A 21,914-nucleotide genomic window follows, 5' to 3' on the forward strand; every position below is an offset into this window, starting at 1 on the left:
TCAGCACAGTTTGTGGTTTTCAGACAACAATACTAATGACCCTGTGGCTGAGGATAATTCCTCAGTTTGAAACAAAAAAGGGGGGAGTGTAGGACACGGACCAGGGCAGGAGCAACTCCATCATGCCTGGTTCCTGCTTCACGTTTTAAAGCTTTTTGTTTTTCTTAAAACCCCACTTCTCCCCTCTGGCCATCTGCAAGGGAAGGACAACTGGGCTGAAAACTCGGCCTTGGCAAATAGTTTCATAACTATCTCCATAACTATATTCACTGTCCACAGAAGCTACCCAGACGCAAGCAGGGTGAGCAACCGCCAGAATGTTCTGAAAACATGTCTAGATCACCTATCTGTAACTACTTGTTTATTACTTCTGAATCATGAATGAATCATGAAACTTTCATTTTCACTTACGTTTTTATTAAAATTTGTGCGTGCGGATAAAGATGTAAGCAGATATAAACATTAACTATAAAACTTGCAGCTTTTCCCTTGCTCAGGGTCTTGCTTGGGCCTGCGTGTCTAGAAGCTTGACCCCAGCTAGCTGGCTTAATAAACTCCGCTTATGTGTTGCATTACTGGCTGAACTCTTTGTGCGGGTTTGGAGAAGTGGAAATTATCGACATCAAACCCTAACACTGGCATTACTCTTTAATCTGTGAGTTTTCTGGAAGTCTGAGACATTAAACCCCAGAATTAGGCCCCTTTGCCAACACTGTCCATATACAGATAAAGGACCAGGCTAGATGCCACAGTTTCCAATCCCCCTGGAAACTAGAAGCATGTGAGGCCCTGGTTCTATCTCCAGCACCAAATGTCCCCAGTGCATGACCAGGGCAAGGCCACAAGCACCATGTCAGATGTAACCCTTGAGCTGGGTGACACCCTCCTCAAATAAATGTAATCCCATCCAAGAAGGAGTCAGGAAATATGAAACATGATATCCCTATTGCTGTCTTTTTCATCCACGTATTATGTGTTATTTTTTTAATTAAAAAAAATGGGCTCTTGGCCACACCCAGAGGTGCTCGGGGTTACTCCTGGCTCTGTGCTTGGACCGATCCTGACTTGCTCAGGGAAGCATATGGGGTTTTGGGAAACGAACTCAGGTTGGCCTTATGCAAGGCAAGGGCCCTACCCACTGTACTCGACCCCATCACCTTTCAAGTTTGAGTGTAAGTATGAAGGAGGCCCCCTGCCCTTTGCTGTGTCTGTGCCCAGGATTCGCACACAGGCTCACTGGAGGCTCTAGCAGGAGTCCCATCTCTGGCTGCTGTGTCGCACACGTTCTTGCAGGGCCCGCAGGCTTAGTTGTGGGGCTCTCACACACTCAGGCTGTGGTGCTCATGGATGTTTCCCTAGTGCTCACACTGAACTGGCCTGCATGCAAGGCGGGGTCTAGTGCTCTCACAGCTTTGTTGCAGTGCTCACAAGATGGTTGTGCTCTAGAGGTCTCACAGCTCTCCCTTGAGGTGTCCAGTTCCTAAAAGCTGCCACAGGCAGCAACCTCAGTCTTTTGTGTGTGATACCTCGGGTTGAAATAGGTCTCACACTTCCTTTTTTTAAAATTTTTTAAATTTTATTGAATCACCATGAGATAGTTACAAGCTTTCATGTTTGGGTTACAATCGCACAATGATCAAACACCCAGCCCTCCACCACTGCACATACCCCACCACCAAAATCCCAGGTATACCCTCCCCCTGCCTCTATGGCAGACATAAATGGGTGTTTGATCATTTTATGACTGAAACTCAAACATGAAAGTTTTGTAAGTAAATCTCAAAGTGATTCAATAAAAAAATGTCCACTTACATGTCCAACTAATTACTAGATACCCTCTAACTATTTCCTTAGGGTCATGTTGGACTCTACCTGCTTTATACATATGAAATCACCTAACATGACCTACTCAAAGTCAATCAAAGACTTTGTACCCATTAGCACTACCAACTCCCTGGCATCTCATTCACTGGGCTCAGTGTTTATGCTTCTTCCTTTCTGTGAAGATTCAGACCAATCACCTGCCCCAGTCTTTGACCTAGCAGATCACTGTGAGATCCAGTGTAAGGAACTGTGTGACCAGGGAAGAGGACAACTCATGACCCCAGAGAGTCCCCTCACACATGCAAATGCTGGAGAGAAGACTGTTAGTCCCATTTTGTTGTGATGGGCAGAGATGTGCAGGCACCTAAGAGAGCACATAACTGGGGAAAGTGTGGGTTTGCTCTTGGGTCCCATGCCCTGCCTTAAGCTACCTGGTGCAGCCTTAGATGTGTGAGACCGAGCACGTGTATGGGATGTTGCCAGGAGCAATTGGGGAGCAAGCAGGGGTGAGGATGGGGTTACCGCATACTTGGCCTGAGTAGGAGCAGTTGTAGGCAGACCCTCCCCCATAGCTCCTCCTTCTGGTCTCCCAGTAGGGGCCCCTCTCCTCTCCCATACCCTCTCCCCTCCAGCAGCAGTGGTGTCAGGGGATGGTTGAGCAGACAGGACCCCCTCCAAGAAGAAAAAACAAAACACAACATCTCACTAAGCCTTTTTGCCCACTACCGTGTGCAACGGGCTAAATTGAGGTGCACTTCTCACAGCCGGCTCCTGTGACCACAGCGTGTCAGAGTGACACACAATTTCATAGGTATTACAGAACCTTGTGTTTTAATAGCAGACATGCTAAAATTCATGACTTTATTTTGTTGGTGCCAGACTACCAGGGCTTGCCTGCCCTCTACAGAGGAGACACATCAAATGAACTGGATTTGAAAGAATTTGATACAACAACCCCAGGGATTTAGAGAAGTGTGTGAGGGGACCTTCCTTCTGGATCTCCCAAGGTCCCGACATCCAGCGAAGCTCAGATCTGGACATAGGACAGGACGACATCCCCACAGATCTCCAGTATATCCACCATGGTTGCCAACATGCGATGGCTGTAGTCAAAGATGTGCTGGCCGTTGGCAAATACCTTGAACTTATAGGTGCTGGCGCGGATGGACAGCTGCAGGAGAGGGGCGGGTGTGAGATGGGGTGGGACAGGAGCTTGGAGGGAAGGGGAAGGAGAGCAGAACTCACATCAAAGTACTGTCCTGGAACAAAGGGATTGAAGGGAATGCAGCTCTCCTCAGGCCCCCAGCAACCTCTCTGGAAAGTGTTCCGCACGACGACACACTCATTCATACGTGATTTGATGTGCAAAGCTATGTCCCCTGTGGTTCCCACACAGAAGTTGATCTGGAAACTGAGAGTAGGTAGGAAGTAGATAGGGTACATTACAGGGTGCCCCAAGCTTGGAGAATAGACTTCTACACTTCACCTCCAATTGGGGTCTGTACCTATATGCTGGACAGGGGATGAAGCCCCTGATGATGATGGTTCTGCGGGTCATCAGTCCCCCCTGAAGTCTCCGCATAAATGGCACAGGCTGTGGAGTGAGAACAGGGGGTCCCATGTCACCAAAGTTAGAACCAGAGCTCCACTGGGAAAGCAAGGTATCCACTCCTGCTAGGGATCTTTGCCCACCTTCCAACTCTACTTTGCCCACCTCCCAACTCTCCATCTCTTGCACAGTCCCCTCTGCCCACTCCACTTCTCAGGACACGTCCAAGAAGGGGTTCCCACCATCAATGAGTGTTTGCCCGAGATCACCCCTCATATTGTCTGACCCCCACTGGCTCTCTTACCGGGTTGAAGACTGGGGGTGCCTCCATGGCCTAGCCAGTGAGGAAGAGAGAATACAGAACATTAATCAAACATTCATAGCACATCATTACATGCAAGTGTTCCTTGGGGTGCTGGTGAGTACAACTTGGGGAGCTGACCTCATGGACACCCCTCATTCTCAGCCCCTCTCCCCATGGCATACGGCTTTCCACTTACAGGCAGATTTACTGGTGGTAGGATTTCAATTTCACGACCCTATATACAGAGAAGTATACGATCATTAGGAGTCTTGGAGTCCTCGGGCTTGAATGCCACTTTAAGGGGGAATCCATCACCCAGGCATGTACTTACATAGAATTCCATGGGAGGCATGGGCACCTGTGCGCACAAAGAGAAGGAGGTGATGAGGAAACCCCAAACTGAGACATGGAGGCTGTGAAGGACATCCCCAGGTCAACCCCCCACATAACCATTCATGGGAATCTTGAGGCCAAAAGGTGACAATAGATGGCTCATCAGTGGAGTGGGCTAGGTCTGTTTAGGGATCTCCAGTGCTCAATGAGAAATTTCTTTAGTTCTTTTGTTTCGGGAACCCCACGTGGTGATTTGGTGGTGGTCTCTCGTAACTCTGAGCTCACGAGTGTTCCTGTTATTGCTCAGAGGACCAGGGAGTGCTGGGAAGAGAATGGGCTGCATGCATGCAAAGCAAATATCTTCATATACAAGGGTGCCTGGATTTGATCCCACCATGGGCCCTTGATAACTGTCAGGAGCCATACCCCTGGTCACCTCATCTTTAACTTCAACTTGTCCCTCCCTCCATTCCCCCTCCCAAGAAGGTATTAGAGTCCTTGGGACCAGATACTCCCACCACACTTCAAACCACTGTACTTTGTGCTTCCCCCTTTTCTCTCTCTCTCTCTCTCTCTCTCTCTCTATATATATATATATATATGTATGTATATATATATGACCTCTCTGTCTTTTCTTTCTACAACCTTTCCCCTTCCACCTACTTCCCTTTATCCTCCTTCTCTCTTTCTTGCTCTCTCCATTCTTCCTTTTCTCCAATATTTGAGGGAGGTCCTCATGTCATGTTTATGTGTTCCTGGTCTTGTTTCAGAGACTCCTGACTCTGCTCCAGGCTGTCTTCATGAGGGCATCTTGGAAGGGGGCAGGTTGAGTTTACCTCCTCGCCCTGAACAGAGCCCTGGCAGCCAAAGACCTTTGGAACCCAGCCGCAGCCATGCTCAAGGCCACTCTCCACATACTAAGCCTCATGCATGAAGGAACCAGCAGAGGAACCCAAGTGTACGGGACCCGGGGCTGAGATATCCAAGCCTGCTCGGATCGGGACTGGGCCTCCTCCATCCAGACCCCCCCATTTTCTTTTCTTTTTTTTTTTTTTTGCTTTTTGGGTCACACCTGGCGATGCACAGGGGTTACTCCTGGCTCTGCACTCAGGAATTACCCCTGGCTGTGCTCAGGCGACCATATGGGATGCTGGGATTCGAACCCGGGTCGGCCGCGTGCAAGGCAAACGCCCTACCCGCTGTGCTATCTCTCCAGCCCCGAGACCCCCCCATTTTCCAGTAGCTATGCAGTCACACCCACAAACTTCCCTTGGCACCATGTAATCCCATCAACACCCAAGATCTAGAGACTATAAAACAAAGCTCCCGGAAGCGTGTGGCCGTATTTGTGACTATGTGTCCTCTTATAGTCTAGTTCTCCCTCTCGGAGAACACGGCAAGCTACTGAGAGTTTCTGCCTGTACGGCAGAACCTAGAAACCTCCCTGTGGCGTATTAGATATGACAAAAACAGTAACAATGATGGGTCTCATTCCCATAATCCTGAAAGAGCCTCCAATGCAGCACCGTTGGGAAGGACGAGTAAAGAGGGGTTGCTAAAGTCTCAGGGCTAGGACTAAAGGAGAAGTTACTGGCATCTGCTCGAGCAAATAGATGAACAATGGGATGAAAGTGACAGTGACAATCCTGTTCCAGCAATATTTGACAAAACTGGCTGAACTCTTCAACCCCTGGGCCTAGTGATACTGGGAGCTACTCCAGCGGTTCTGTGGGGAGCCATCCAGTGCTAGTATTGAACTTGAGGTCTCACCATACAAGGCCTGTGCCCAGTCCTTTGCATCTTCTTCCTGCTTCTTTTCCTATTATGCCTTCTATCTTATTTTTATTTATTTTCGGGTGTTGGTTCACACTTACAAGTGCTCTGGTATAATTCTGGGCTCTGTGCTTATGGATCATTTCTAATGGGGCACAGAGGATGGTATTGGGCGCTGAGGATCAAGCCTGGATCTTACGTGGGGAAGGCAAGTTGTTTTATCTCTGTTCCCCCAAGGCCTTACATTTAAAACTATTCTCAATTTCCTTTAGGTATATTTTAATTGTTGATTTCCCTTTCACACAGCTACCTCCATGAACCTAGGTGCCCTTCTAAGCTATGATGCTTTTGTATGACAGTAACTAGGACATCTGTCAGCTGGGACACTTTAAGGGGGAGAATGTTCTCCAGGTCAGACTCCTGGATCGGGAGATTCCATTGGAGCTCAGATTCCACATGCCACCAGGACCAGGAGAGTTCTTTCATCCTGCTATATGGAACTTCAGTCACTGCTGACTCACCTGCATCCCTCAGCTAAGGGATCCACACCAGTCAACTTTGGAAATCAACCAATGGGAGGAAAGGAAAGATGGGAATAGACAATGAGAGACACCACTCACCCCTAAGTAGGGGGGACCGCTGGCAAAGAAGTTAATAGATTGAAGGGTCACGTCCCCATCCACATTCAGATGGGTGACTTGCTGGAAGGGGATCCGGTGCCCATACTCATAGAAAAGACTTCCGTTCACCAGCACCTGGAGGGCAAAAGTAATTAAGATCAGAGGTCATGAGTCCCAGAGAGACCTAGGGGAAAGTAAAAACAGGAAGCGGTGAACGGGGAGGTTTTTTGACTTGAGGTCAATACTGGGAGGTGAGCTGGAGACCCAGAGTAAGGACCTCAGGAATCCCCAGGTCGAAGGTCAATTTGGAAGTTAAAGGTCAGCTCTGAGTTGGTGGAGAGGTGGCTCATGAGAGAGAACACTCTGAGTGAAGTCCTGCATACCAACTGGGCACCGCAAGAGGAACAGCCTAGAGATGGCAGATGAGAGCCAATGGAGAAGGTGATCTAGGAGCGAGGTTGGGAGAACATTGAGCCTGACCCTGGTTTGAATTTTGAGGTTTAATTCTAACACAGACTGTGTCAACCTGGCTAACTCCTCTGGACATCCCTGGAAAATTTGGAGGCAGACACGAGGGCCATTAGGCTGGGGTGGGGCTCAGCAGTAGAGCGCATGTCTTGCATGTGTGAAACCCTGAGTTGAATCATGTTCTCCACATTCTCCCAACCCCGGCCCCCAGTCCCTACCATTTCATGGTGCCTGCAAGCAAGAGGCAACCCTACATGTCATAGCCACAAAGAGGAAGGAGGGAAGCAGAAAACTGGGCATGGCAGATAACCCCACAGGCATACGCTATGTGTCTGAGATGATTTGATCTTTTCCCCATCATGATCTCCCCAGCTACCATGTGTGGCTCTCAGAACAATGAATAAGTTTAAGTGAAAAGAAAGCCTGAGGAATTGAGGGAAAGAGTCTGTTAGAGGAAGAGTCTGACTCTGACCTTGTAATGCTCCTCCATGACCATCACCAGCAGCTCGAAGTGCTCCCCCCTTTTGAAGAGCGTCCTCCTTTCCTCCTGCACCTCGCACCACTGACCCGACAGCAGAGAGTTGAAGACCACCTTGGCCAAGTTGTCAAAGAGGTGGTTGAGTTGGAAGGCGATGTCGGCCCCTGGGTTCGGCCCCAAGGCAAAGTTCACTGCAAACCTGGGGGACAGGAGGACCTGTTCCTCAAGTCTTCCCAGTCTGAGGACCTGGGCAGGGGCTACAAGGAAGCTGATTAGTCCCACCTAATGAGGTTGTGATGACAGTGAGGGAGGAAGAGGTACTGGGATCTATTGACCAAGAGATGTGGGACATGGTGTCCTAGAGTCCCAGGATGCAGTGAACCGTAATTTTTGCTCACTGACAGCCTCAACTTCCAACACTAATTCTCCAACCACACCTGAATAACCAGGGGGCCAGACTGTGCCAGTATCCACAGCTTTGTCAGCTCAGGCTTCCCCGATGTCTTCACGTTCCCCTAACAATATCTCTTGTCCCCACGAAACCAGAGGTCCCAGGAGTACCTTAGTCAGAGCACATCACGCACTGGAGCATCCCAGTTTCTCCTGATGGCAGCGCACCTCATGCCTGGGACTTTCCTCTCCCTCAAAGCCCTGAAGCCGGAAGTACCCCAGAACCCCATCTTCTCCTTTAGTCTCTGATCAGATTTTTTCCAACCTAGGTAATCCTCCCTAACCTTCCCTTAAGAGACAATGCCATGGCCCTCTTCCTCTCTCCATCTCTGCCGCACCCATATTGGTCTCTATCACCATGTAGTATAGTCTATACTTCATCTTTTTCTCCTCTTCTGGTGGTTTTAGTCTCTCCAGTAATTGCTGAGGGCCAGGGGGTCCATTGAAGGTGCTACCTTCTGGCAGCCTCTCCCACTGGCTTTCATGGGGGATGCCTACCTTGTCATGTCGTTGCAGGCTATGCCCTGGAGGTAGATCGATGAACCGACGTTCAGGGCACATGGTATGGGTTGGCAGAAGGGCAGCGTCTACAGTAGACCCCATAAAACGGCCTCAGTTGTCATGTGTGCAAAGTAGCACTTTCTCTTCTTGGGGATGCCCCACCCAAAATCCCTTTTACAAGACAGAGGGACCCCAGGAGTGAGGGTCAGTATGAAGAAGAGGGTTGAGTGTTAGGCACCGAGGGTCAGTGAGAGAGTAAATCAATCCCAGGGTTTGTGTAGCAGTTGGGCAGGTTCCTGGATCCCTGCTACCTCTGTGCTTCAGGCTGGGAGGGACCTGGAGAGTGGGGGTCAGAACCTGGGTCTGTATCTCACCGGGTTGTAGCAGGGATGGTAGCCAGGTGCGGGCATGAACACCATCTTCAGATGCTGGAATGGTAGTTTGTCTTCTGACAGCTGCTGGAGTGGGAATGTGGCACATGGAAACTGAGGGTGACTCTTATACTCTCCTGGTTTGCTGTTCCTTATTCCCAGGAAACCCCATCTTTTGACCCTGCCACTTGACTCCCTTTTCCTAGCTCAGATCTTTCAACTCCCTTCTTCTCCCACAGGGCACCTCAGCAAACAGACTCCCACCCCACCTCCAGTCTTATTATTGGGTACTCACTCTAAGAATTACAGAATAAAGCACTTATGTTGGGGAGCATAAAGCTTTATTTAAAATAAATATTTATATAAAATAAATACAGCACTTGTTTCTATGGGCCTAGTAAAGAGCCTCTTAGGAAGTTGCTTGGTCACTGGTCCTAAGTTGCCAAAGGCTTGAGAATCACAACGCTTTAAGTGGCAGCTACTGAGCTGTCAGAAAATGTAAACAAATGAAGTACCAATAGATACAGAAACTTCGACTTCACACAGAGAAGGCTGAAGAGCCCCCACATAAAAGGAGAAGCTTTTAAGAGAATATATTGGTGTCAGTAAGAATAGGAAAAAGGGGACCAGAACCATGACACAGCAGAAAAGGCAGTTGGTTTGCAAGTCGCCGAACTGGGTTTGATCCCAGACATCCCATATGGTCACCAAGCACTACCAGGATTGATTCTTGAACACAGCCTGGATTTAGCCCTGAGCAACACTGGATGTGATGCAACCCCCCCTGCCCTCAATAAATAAAAATAGCTTACATCAGGAGCCCAGCCCTTCTCTGTTCCCCAGGACTTGAACCAGCCTTGGTTCCTTATTGGGACCAGCCCAAGGGAACCAGCACCACAACTTCTACCCATCACATGATGGTCCTCAGCTTTATCATGCTTCCTTTGACACTTCCTTTGGGCATATGCAAAAGATTTACCCAGGACTTCTGGTCCTTGCCCAGTGCAAATGTATATGTTACTGGAGAAGGGATTGATCACCTTGTTGGCAATAGTGTGGGCACATTATTTCCTAACCCATCCTGGGTCTAATAAACCACCTGTGTTCTGGCATCACACAGGAGCTACAAACCCTTTTCGACCCTTCCTCACTCACTGGATTCTGCTTTGGTTTCTTGCTCTGGCAAGACATAGGGGTTAAGATAAACATTTCTGCAAGGGAGCCCTCGGTCATGTGAGCAGAACCAAAGTAAACTTTTTAGCTAACACTGGAGTCAATTTACTTTCCTTTCTAATTTCTCAGGAAAAATTCTTTCCAAACCTTCTCAAAGAGTATTCCCAGGACACTCCTGATAGGTCAGCTCATTCCTTATGAGAGTTAATACCTGCTCACTATTTTTTGGTCTAGTCTGTCTGCCTAATTCTATTTTGGAAAGAGACATTATTTATATTAATTTTTTAATTTAAGTCACCGTGAGATACAGTTCCAAAGCTTTCCTGATTGAGTTTTAGTCATACAATGTTCAAACACCCATCCCTCCACCAACAGTGTCCCCAGTATTCTTACAGCCAACCCACCCCACCTCACCCTCACGTCTATGACAGACACTTTCCTTTTTAGTCTCTCTCTGCTTTGGGGCATCACAGTTTGTAGTACAGATTCTAAGAGGCCATCATGTGTACTTTCAGGACACATCTCCCATCCCTAGTGATCCCTCCATCATTGACTTGGTGGTTCCTTCTCTATCCCAATTGCCTTCTCCCCCAGAACTAGAGGCAGGCTTCCAACTGTGAACCAATCCTGGCCCTTGAAGAGATATTATTTAAAAACCGGAAACCCATTCAATGGTAAATCCCAGTCAAATATCTCGTTCCCTTCTAGCCACATAAGCTGCATCATAAAGCCCTGTCAACAAAGCTCTGGCATTACTCTTTGATCTGTGAAGAGTTTTCTGGAAGTCTGAGGCATTAATACCCCGGGAATAGGCCCCTTTTCCCACGCTGTCCATATACAGATAAAGGATCCAGCCAGACTCCACAGTGGGTCACAATCCCCCTTGAAACTAGAAGCATGTGGGGCCCTGATTCTATCTCCAGCACTGAACTGTCCCCAGAATATGATTAGAACTGACCCACAAGCACCATATCAGATATGGTCCTCGAGTTGGGTGTCACCCTCTTCAAAAACACATATATATGTATATGTATATATATACATACACACAAACAGATATACATACACACACAGAGGCTAGAGTGAAGGGCTGAATTCCCACTTTGCTGTGGATCCCAGTTTGTCCTGTCAGGAGTGATGATCAAGTGCAGAGCCAGGAGTAATCCCTGAGAGCCACCACCTGTGACCCCAAAACCAAAACCAAAAATCATGTTAAATTCAACTCAACAAGGAGCCTAAATGACAGTACAGTGAGTATGGTGTTTGCCTTGCATGGGGTGGACCCCGGTTCAATCCCCGCCATCCCATACTGTCCCCCAGCACCGCCAGGAGTAATTCCTGAGTGTAGAGCCAGGAGTAATCCCTGAGCATCGCTGGGTGTGACCCAAAATGCAAAGTAAATAAATAAATAAATAAAAATTGTCTGGAGAGAAGTCAAGGGCTAATACAGTAGTTAGGGCAAATTTGAGGCATGCAGCTGACCCAGATTCTGGCACACATGGCCCTCTGACCATTGGTGCAACAATTGAGACGTGTGAACACCATCAAGGGTACTGTGTAACTCTCAGAGTCACAGGATAGGTGTGGAAGATGAGGAGAAAGAGGAAAAGAAGCAATAGCAATTGTAGTGGTAGTAGTAATAATAATAAGAGATGAAGAAAACTGTATGACTGAAATCCAATCATGAATGGCTTTATAATGCTCTACCCCACAGTGATTCAATGAAGAAGTTAAAATCAGAGGAAGAAGAGGAAGATAGGAAAGAAGAGGAAGAAGATGAAGTAGCAATTGTACAGTGAACACCTAGACAACTATCTCCAAAATGTTGCTTTGATCCTACCTGCTTTAACACACATTAATCCATGTAAATCGATTGATTCCAGGTCACTCAAAGACTTCAGGCCCATCAGCTAAATACACTCTTCTGGTATCTCAATAACTGAGCTGTATTTGTGTTTCTTTTTGTGTGTTATAGTTCATAGAGCAGTGACATGCCTAGTCTTTGAGCACAGACAATGAGATCTAACAGTGCAGAAAACTAAGGGACCGAGGGAGGGGGACACCCCACGACTGCAGAGAGTCCCCTCACACATGCAAACCCTGGAGATGGCTGTTATTCCTTTTTGCCTCCCTTTGTGTTGCTGCGATGGGCAGAGGTCAGGCGGGCAACCAGGAGGGCACACAATACTGCTGGACTTAGAGGGCTTGAACCTGAAAGCCCATGTCCTGCCCCTGAGATACAAAAGGGTCCTTGTATCACACTTGTCACTTGTTATCTCGTTGATCTTCGATTTGCTCGAGCGGGCGCAAGTAACGTCTCCATTTGTCCCTGTCGCGTGCTAGTGCAGCCCAATGATATCTGTTTGCTCCATGCACACGAAGAGCCTCAAATCGTTCATTCAGGGATTTGACGAAGAAATCTGACCATCTAGTTGGTGCGCGGCCATGAGGTCTTCTGACATCCCGTGGAATCCAGTCGGTAACAGCTCTAGTCCAGCGGTCATCTCTGAATCGCATTACATGACCAGCCAATCTGATTTTTGATGCCTTGGCAAATGAGACAGCGTCCCTGATTCTTGACCATTGACGGAGGTCATAACTTTGAATTCCTTCTCTCACTTGAGTGAGACATGATATTCCCAGCATAGTTCTTCGATTCTTCTTTGGGATACCCTAACAGCGTTCTCATCCTGTTTGCGTAGGGCCCAGGTCTCTGAGGCATATATCCGTGCAGGAGGAACGGTGGAATCAAAAAGATGTGCCCGGAGTCGGAGGTTCTTCGTTCTCTTAACCACTTCTTCGATGCTCTTGAAGGCATTCCACTTCCTTCCTCCTGCTCTCTTCCTCCTGCGCAGTTCTGGCACCAAGTCGTTCCTCATGTTGATTTCTTGACCCAGGTACACATAGCTGCTGCATTCGGAGATGTTCGTTCCATGGAGAGCAAATGGAGCTTCAGGGACCAGTTCGTTTTTCATGAACATCGTCTTGTTGAGATTCAACTGCAATCCGACCTTTCCACACTCGCCGTCGAAGTCAGCCAGCATTTGTGCCACTTGGCTAATGTTTGGTGTTATGAGAACAATGTCATCAACGAAGCGGAGGTGGTGTAATTGCTGACCATCTATCTTCACTCCCATTCCTTCCCATTCCAGTCGTTGCATGATGTTCTCGAAGGTGGCACTGAAGAGTTTCGGTGAAATGGTATCACCCTGCTGCACCCCTCTCTTTACATCAATGATCACTTCCTTGTAGAATGATGAGATCCTGGTGGTGAATCCACAATACAGCTCTCGGAGGATTTTGATATACTGAGTTTGAACACCCTGTTTGGCCAGGGCTTCGATGACCGCCTCATCTTAACAGAATCGGAGGCCTTCTTTAAGTCAATGAAGGTTAGACAGAGTGGCATCTTGAACTCTCGTGCAACTTCAATGAGTTTGGTCACTGTGTGGATATGGTCTATCATGCTGAATCCCCTTTGGAACCCAGCTTGCTTGCATGGTTGTTCTTCGTCTAGTGTTCTGCCTATTCTATTCAGGATGACATGAGTGAACAACTTGTAGATGACAGACAGCAGGCAGACTGGGCGATAATTGCCGATGTCGTGGATGTCTCCCTTCTTCTCTAACAGAACGGTTCTACTGGTTTTCCACTGAGACGGAACCTTACATTCAGACAGGTAGCATGTGAAGAGTTGAGCCAATGTACTGACAAATACTGGCGGCAGATTTTTCAGGTGTTCAGGTCTGACCTTGTCCGGACCAAGTGCTGTACGTGTCTTTACCAACGAAATGGCGTGTCGGATTTCAGAAGGGAGAACGTTGGGAACAACATATCCATCCTGCGGAATTTGGTACGTGGGCAGGTGGACATGGCTGTCAAAGAGATCCGAGTAGAAGTCATGAATAATCCTCTCCATCACCTTTCTGGAAGATGTGATAGATCCATTGGGACGCTGGAGGGCAGTCATCTCGGTCTTGTAGTTGGTGAAGGACAGATGAGCATTGCAAATACTTTTCCCGGCTTCTGCTGCACTGGCCAACACTGATGCTCTTCTCTCTTTGAGGTCTTCCTTTATTGCATCTCTGCACAGCTTTGTGAGCTCGGATATTAGCTTGTGGTTGCCTGAGGCTCGCGCTACATTGACAAATGAGCTCGAGAGTTTCCGAAGACAGGCGTCTGTTTGTGGCTTTCTCACTCTTGGCATTCTTCGCACAGTCATGGAGGGGCTGAACCAGTCCATTGTATTCCTCGTCGATGTTGTCAAGGATGGCATCTTCCCACATTGCTGCAATAGTGCCAAAGAGCTCCCAGTTGGTGGTCATTCTGGGAGTTGCCTTCGTAGACTTATATTTTTCAGACTTTTCTCCCCGCTCTGTGAAGTAGAATTTTGCATGAAGGAGACGGTGGTCCAATCACATTTGGAATTTTGGGACAACAGTGACATTGGTCAGGCAAAACCTTTAATTGAATATGATGTGGTCAATTTCATTGTGGAACTGTCCACCGGGAGACTCCCATGTCCAACGTTTAGATTCGGCCTTCTGGAACTGTGAGTTACCATGGATGATCTTGGTCGACAAGATGAATTCAGACAGTCTCTCACCCTGATTGTTCCATTCTAGGCCATTCCACCACGCTCCAGGCCACTCTCCGGACACTTGGGCCGAACCTCATGCACAAGTCAAGCCCCGCAAAACCAGGTAAGTAGAACTTTGTGACCTTGAACTCTAGGTTCAACGAGACCTGGAAACAAGATCCTCTGTCTGCCTCCTCCAATCTCTGGCATCAAAGGGAGGGGTCAAACCCAGATGCCCCACTCTACCCAAGCCAGATAAATACCTCACTGGCTGACTCCACTACATCCACTACCCAGCCACCGCCACGCTCCAGGCCGCTCTCTGGACCGAGAGGCCGCTTTGTGGCTGTGCGAACACCATAAGACACTTAATACCCATTATTACTGCACCATATTTGATAGGTTTAAATTTGGTGTGAACCATGGTAACAGCTCTAAGGGCGATTGGAGGCCGCCCTAAAAGCCTTCATCCCTCTCGGAGAGCCTGGCAAGCTACCGAGAGTATCCCGCCCACACGGCAGAGCCTAGCAAGCTACCTGTGGCATATTCAATATGCCAACAACAGTAACAACAATTGGCCTCATTCACCTGTCACCAAAAGAGCCCCCAATACGGCAGTGTTAAGAAAGATGAGCAAGGAGAGGCTGAAAAAATCTTGGGGACGAACTAGGCTGCCAAAAAGAAGAAAGACTAAAATGATTGTCTGTACTTTCAACGCACGTACGCTGGCATCAGAAGCATCCATCGAGGACCTGATGGTGCAAGCACAGAAGATCAAGTATGACATCATTGGTCTGACCGAAACGAGGAGACATCAATCACATCACACCATTTTTGACTCTGGAGAAGAATTTTTCCTCGGAACATGTGACAACAGAGGCGTTGGTGGTGTTGGTGTCCTTGTCAACACGAACTTGGCCACGAGCATCGATTCATTCGAATGCCTAACAACCCGAATTGGACGATTGTGCTTTAATAGATGTGGCTCACTGCCTGCAGTTTCTATCTTCGTCGTCTACACACCAACTTCCAACTATGATGAAGAAGAAATTGAGAGGTTCTACATGGAACTGGAGATGTTCTATAAAGAAGACCACACCTACAAGATCATTGTTGGCGATTTTAATGCCAAGATAGATCCAAGAAGGTCACCCGAAGAACTCCACATATGGGTCCTAGCAGTGTAGAATTTGTTTCCTCCCTGAATGCTTCCTAGGAAGTTGCACAAAATCAGTCATGAATAAAAATAAATGACTGTTATGTTTGCAAGAAATCAAATCTTCTGTAACCATGATAGAAGAAATTAAGACTATCAGTATTTGAGTCCGGCACCACCTTCCAACACTAACTCAGCCATTTATTTAGTGGCTTAAGTGCATGTCCTTGGGGATCTTCCTCAGTGGGTCCCCAGGAGCAGCTCAGACCTGGATGTAGGACAGGCTGTCTCCCCCAGTGATCTGCAACACATCCACCATGGTGAAGGCCAATCTACAATGCCTGTAATCAAAGATGTGCTGACCCCTGCAAACACCTGGAAACTATGGGAGGCAACACAGATGGACAGCTGCAGGACATGGGCAGAACTGAAAAGGGGAAAGACACAGATTTTGGAGATCTATGGGAGGAGAGCTGAACTCACACCGAAGGACTACCCTGGACCCAAGGGGTGTAGGAGATGCTCCTCTCCTCTAACCCAAATAGCTCTCCATAGGGTATTCTGCACAATGGCACACTGGGCCATGGAAAGGCTGATGTGCAGGGCTATGTCCCCTGTGCTTCCCATGATGAAGTTGGTGGAACATCTGGAGGCAGTTAGGAAGATGGGAGTCAGCGCTAGAGAGGTTTAGCACATGCTCCCCGCCCAAGAGAGGGATGGTGGGGGTTGGACTCCAGGTGTGAGGCTTGTGATCCCCATCTCCACCTGGGTCTATACTTGTAGGCTGACGGGGGTGGATGAAGCCCTTAATAATGAAAGCTCTGCTTGGGGTCAGGCCACCCTGCAGGCTCACCACATACAAAACAGATTGTAGATTGAGAACAAAAGGTCATCTGTCAATTCTCTGATGCAGGAGCCAAGATTTATTTTCAGAGAAGGATACTCACTCCTCCTCAGAGACCCCCAATTTCCACCAGGTCCCACTACTTCCCAATCTTCTGTGTCCCCTCTATTCTGGTCCTCTCAGGACACCCCGAGCAGAGCTCCTCACCCTCTATCAGTTCCCTTTCACCCAAGCCTCATGCCCCACAGTCTGTCACCCAGTGACTATCTTACCAGGTAAAAGACTGAGGATACTCCCATGGAGTGTTCAGCAAAGAAAATGGAATATACAACAATCAGCAAATGTGTACCACAGAACACTACATTGTGGGCATTGTTGGGATGCTGGGTGAACACAACTAAAGAGCCAATCTCAAGGATCCCCTTATTCTACTCTCTACCCGCATGGTCTATGACCCTCAAACTTACAGGCAGGATACTGGAAAGGGGGACCATTTTTGCAACATACTACAAGAGAAACTGAGAAGACAGCAATCATGAGGGGGGTTTGAGTTCCCTGATTCTCACATCAAGGACACATCCATCTTCCTACATCAGTTACTCCCGAGGTACATCCCCAAATTAGATCCAGAGAATATGATGAGACCTCCATACCAGGACCCCAACCCACCACCCCATGTAATCAATGAAAGGGTGACACTCAATGGCTTATTAATGGAAGTAAAACTGCCCTGACTAGGGACTTCCAGAGAACAAAGTATGAACAATCACTTTCTTAGTTTGTTGGGGGTCACACCTGTGTTGGGGTCTCAGCAGTCAGCCTGAGACCCTGGCCAAATCCCCTGCCCTTAGAAGCAGGAGCAGGCTCTCTTCACAGGGGCCTAAGGCCCTGTGCCAGCACTCCACCCAGAAAGGTGCCCTTGATTGAGGAGATAATGGGATGAAACTTGAAAGTCACCACTTGTCTGAGCTAACATACCCGACCTTGAGAAGCGGGAAACATAAATCATTAATTAACATCTGTAAAGGGCACAGCAAAGTGTTTACGCCAAGAGTTGATAATCAGGTATTTACAGTATCCAAACCACCCTAAATTTTTTTTATATAAATAAAAGCGTGTGAGATCTAATAAAATGAGAGTTGCTTGACCTCCAACTCTCTCCCCTTTGCGTGGTTCTTTCTCGGTGGTGGTGGTGGGGTGGTCGAGGTGCACAGAGGGGCTGGGCAGAGGCTTCTCCCCCTCCCACTCCCTCTCTCATAGGGAGTAATGTAAAAAACTAAAGCTCGCCGAGGGGCGAGCACTCGCGGGCTCTCCGGGCGGCTCTGTCTCACCGCCCGCGTCCGGTGCCCCGGAACCGCTGTGTGTGCTGCCGGTCAAAGGCAGGCGACGGAAGGGAGAAGGCCAGACTGGTTGCTCGATCCGTTTATTTCCTACTCTCTCCCTGCTTCTCTCCCGGCTCTCGGTCTCTCTCAGGATCTTGGGTCTGGCCCCCGTGGATCTGGCTCATGGATCTGGCTCCCAAACCCACTCTTACAGCCTAGTTAAATCTCCACCGCATGAGGGGGTTGGGGCGTACACACATAGGTGTGGTCACCATCAATAGGGTAAGGTCCTTTCCCTTAGGGGACGCTTCTCCTAGGACTTAATTCCCTTTCAGCAGGAGGATCCACCCAAGGGCGGAGTCCCATGAATGTGTTTCTCTTCTCCTCAGCAAGCAAACATATAAGAATTCATAATATTATTTATTTTGTATGGACACAATACGAGATGCATTAAAGCTTATAGAATTGCTCTCCTGGAGCCATCTCAATCTCAGACTACAGTGCTCAGGCCAGATCAGTCTTTCCTATCCCTGGCAGGGTCCCAGTCTCATAATTACTATTGGATCATGACAACATTTGTCTATGATCAAGCTCTTAACTTATAGTTAAGAATTAGGCACTTTGGCCAGGCCCATCTCGATGCCAGGGTAGCATATAACTCACCGCTTGCCCTGGATCCTTCCTGTCCCACGTCGGGGACCCTACTTTGGGGTGCTAGGAACTGAGGGCAACTGAGGCTTAAGTGGAGAAAGCAGATGCCCGGGAGGGAATAATATTCGAGGTTAATTAATTCCCAAGTTATAAAAACATAATATTGTCTTCTTGTGTCTATACAAAACAGACATAGCTTTAAAGTAAATTATTCAAAAGGCACAAGAAGAGGAGAAAGGCAATATTAACTTATATAATATAAATTCAGTATCCTAGGAAGTTCTGACCTTACAAATTAGCAGAGTCAGATTAAGGGAAAGCCGCGGATTAACTCTTTTGGGGAAGAGAGCATGGAGAAGTGATTATAGCTAAACAAAGGGATGGGAGAGATTCGGGAACACCTTGATGGGTGAGACTGGGGTAAGCCTAAACTCCGGGAAAAACCGGGACAAGCTACTTGTGGCAAGCAGGGAGAGGACAAAGTAATGTCATCCTACAGAGTAAGTCCGGTGGCTTGGGGGATCATACTCCAGTTTGCCAGAGTCGACTGGCCAGAACCCTGACACACCTGGACCACAATGGGGATTACTTTAGGCTCCGGTGATGCCTGGGGACCCTTGGTGCTGGGTTTACACCCCGACTTCCTGCATGCAAAGCTTATCTCCTGCCCTCTGAGCCATCTCTGAGTACACCCTAGTCCTTTAGACCAGGGTGTTCTATGGGCTGAGACAGACCTCTGCAGGTAGGTACAGGTCTGTCCATACAGGAGTCCCCAGGAGGAATTCCTGAGGATGACCAGGAGTGACCTCAGAGTTCAAAACAGTCCCAGAAATGTGCTGGGTGTGGCCTCAAGCAGCACCAAAAAGGTCCCAGTATTCCCTTCCCTGCCCTGGCATCCTGCTGTGCCAGGACCTTCAAGCATCCCCTGTCTGCCCCTTCAAGCTGAACCCCATGCTGAGGAGACTCTTCACAGGATAAAACCCCCATCCTCATGTCCCTGCTCACTTCCTCTCTAACATCCATTTTTCTCTCTCTCCTCCATGCAGATCAGAACACCTGGGAGTACTTGGGACCCATCACTACCCTCTCTGCTCCAAGTCTACCTGCTGCCTTCTGTGTGGCTCTAATTCTGATGCTCAGCTTTTCCCTCGCACTCTCTCTTTCTCTTTCTCTCTCTCTCAAGCTCACCTTCTTCCTGGACCACCTTCTTCTCCTGTCTCCTACATTCCTTAGTCCTCTTCCTTTCCTTCTCTTTCTGTTTTCTTTCTTTCCTTCTTCTTTTTTGGTGGGTGGGATAGGGATGGGGAGGGGTGAGCCTCCAATATTGTGTTCAGGCATTTCTGGGACAATTCTCAGGAAATCAACCAATGGAAGGGAAGGAAAGATGGAAGCTAGTCAATGACAGGCTCCTTGCCCTCTGAATGTGAGACAATCACCAATGCAGTCAATGAATTGAAGCTTCAGGTCCCCATCTACTTGCAGCTGGGTGTCATTCTGGAGGGGCATTTGGTCCCGAGTTCATAGGAAGGATGTCCATTTACCAGTACCTGGAGGACAAGGCCAAGGCCATGGAGAGAACAGGGACCTTGGGAAAGTCAAACAGGAAGCAGGGAACAGGGACATTTTCCATGCAGGATCATACTGGGAGGTGACTGAAGCCCAGGAGTCTATAGGTCTAAGGTCTAGTTGAGGTCAAGGGAGCTGGGATGTGTCTGAGCCCCCAAGATGTGCTTTGCATTTTGAAACCCTCACCAATTTCAACAGGGAACCCCAAGATGAGCACCCCCGGATGACAGATGAGAGTAGATGGAGAATGTGGTCTGGAAGGCAGCTTGGGAGAATATCAAAGTGGACCCTATATGGGGTTTTAGTTTAGTTCTTTTTTCTTATTTTCATTTTTGGGGCGGGGCGATCGCCCTTAGTGCTCAGGTGCTGTCTGCAGCCTCACATCCTCATGTGATATCAGGGATTCAAACCAAGGCCACACTATTGCAGTGTCATGCAAGGCCAGTGCCCTGCCTGCTGTGCTGTCTCTCTGGGTCTGAGGTCTAGACCCCGGTAGGTCCATATCGTCTATGAACCTCCTCTAAAAAATGTGGTGGGGGTGAGGAATGAGGGATGGCGGGTGGGTCAGCACTCGAATGCACTTGGGAGTGGCAGGCCCTGGGTTTGAGCTCAGTTCCCACCCCTGAAAGTTACTACCCTTGGGTACAGTTCAACCAGTGGGCAACCTCAAAGAACCAGGGTCACCAAGGGCAAGGAGGAAAAAATACTGTTTAAATAAGTGGGGATGGGGAGCTAGTCCCTCGTTGCAGCTCATGCTGTGTGTAAAGGAGTCTGAAGTTCCAAGAGCCTCTGAACTGCAGGGTTCCCCACCATCAGCAGGAGTGGTGCCTCCAGAACAAAAATATAAATATAAGCCAGAAAAAAGGGTGAGAAAACTAGGGAAAGTGGGCTTGCCAGGCACACAGCTGGCCCGGGTTGACACCCCTACATCACATCTAGTCCCCTGAACACTGTCAGGAATTATCACTGAGGACTTTTTTGAAAATATTTTTATTTTATAAAGTAGTTCACAATATTTGATTACATTTAATATTCAAACACCAATCCCACCATCATTACACATTCCCACCATCATATTTTGGATGTTTCCATCCCAAACCCCAATCCCTGCCCCAAAACAGAAGCCAAATAATATATTTAGTATCTTTGTTATGAGAATCTGCTATAGAAAGCTAGAAAAAAGTATCCTTAAAGGCAAGAATGTTAGGATTGTTGCATTTCACCCAGGGGCCATTAAACCTTTCTATAAGAGATCACTAATGTGTTGTGAAAGCTTGAGCCTTGTGTCTTATATATGTATATATATCATATATTATATATTATATATATGTATCTGTAAAAATGTATATTTCCCTCTAAGATTGGTTGACTCCTACTTTGAACCCTGTCAAATGTGGTGCAGTAATCCTGGAATATGGGTAGAGTATGTGATTTGAAGTATCACACAGCCACAAATGTGGCCACACAGTCCAAGAATAGATGCATTTGTGGGTGATGCTGGGCCAAGAGTGTCGAGAGTGGCCTTGAGAGTGGCAGAGGCTGAGTTGTGGAAGTTTTCAGTTGCCGGGACTGGGTCCCTTGGGATGGTAAGTGGTCTCACCTGCCCCTCTCTGGGGCGCCCCACCCAAGTGAAACAGCCTGGCGAGGTATATGGCGGAATGGTTGTGGCGATGTTATGTTGCTCCCTTCTGGGAGATAAGGACTTGCGATCTAGACAGTGGCCAATGGTGCACTTTTTTTTTGTGGGGGGAGGCCAGGAGTAAGCCCTGAGCAACTCTGGATATGGCCCCAAGCACAAACAACAAAGTTCTATAGAGCAGACTTAAAATTCTACTCAACAAGTAAAATGTTTAAGGTTCACCCTCACCCCGGGATCCAGCAGTCTCCCTACCAAAGGAAAATAACACATCCTTTACACAGCAGTCCTTGCCACTGAGGATGAGTAAGACATT

At 48.1% G+C, this 21,914-nt stretch overlaps 1 protein-coding gene across 1 annotated transcript; it reads right to left on the reverse strand.

The window, feature by feature from the left end:
- Positions 1-2,851: 2,851 nt before the first annotated feature.
- On the reverse strand, positions 2,852-8,719 carry LOC101551976 (galectin-4-like). Its single transcript, XM_055146417.1, has 10 exons — positions 8,675-8,719; positions 8,298-8,386; positions 7,344-7,548; positions 6,404-6,538; positions 4,009-4,035; positions 3,874-3,912; positions 3,678-3,707; positions 3,330-3,418; positions 3,070-3,235; positions 2,852-2,995 (listed from the first exon to the last, which is right to left on the reverse strand). The coding sequence occupies exons 1-10, from the start codon at positions 8,717-8,719 to the stop codon at positions 2,852-2,854; spliced, it is 969 nt and encodes a 322-aa protein (XP_055002392.1).
- Positions 8,720-21,914: the final 13,195 nt, after the last annotated feature.

Source organism: Sorex araneus, chromosome 8 (genome assembly GCF_027595985.1).
Source record: "Sorex araneus isolate mSorAra2 chromosome 8, mSorAra2.pri, whole genome shotgun sequence".
Taxonomy (NCBI): Eukaryota; Metazoa; Chordata; class Mammalia; order Eulipotyphla; family Soricidae; genus Sorex; species Sorex araneus.

What these genes read in the sequence shown, in the direction of transcription:
- LOC101551976 (XM_055146417.1), bottom strand. Translation starts at nt 8,719, where the DNA reads ATGGTGTTCATGCCCGCACCTGGCTACCATCCCTGCTACAACCCG. An exon ending in TGCCTCCCATGGAATTCTAT is followed by an intron (nt 3,913 to 4,008) that starts GTAAGTACATGC and finishes CTCTGTATATAG; the next exon opens with GGTCGTGAAATTGAAATCCT. An exon ending in ATCCCCTGTCCAGCATATAG is followed by an intron (nt 3,236 to 3,329) that starts GTACAGACCCCA and finishes ACCTACTCTCAG; the next exon opens with TTTCCAGATCAACTTCTGTG.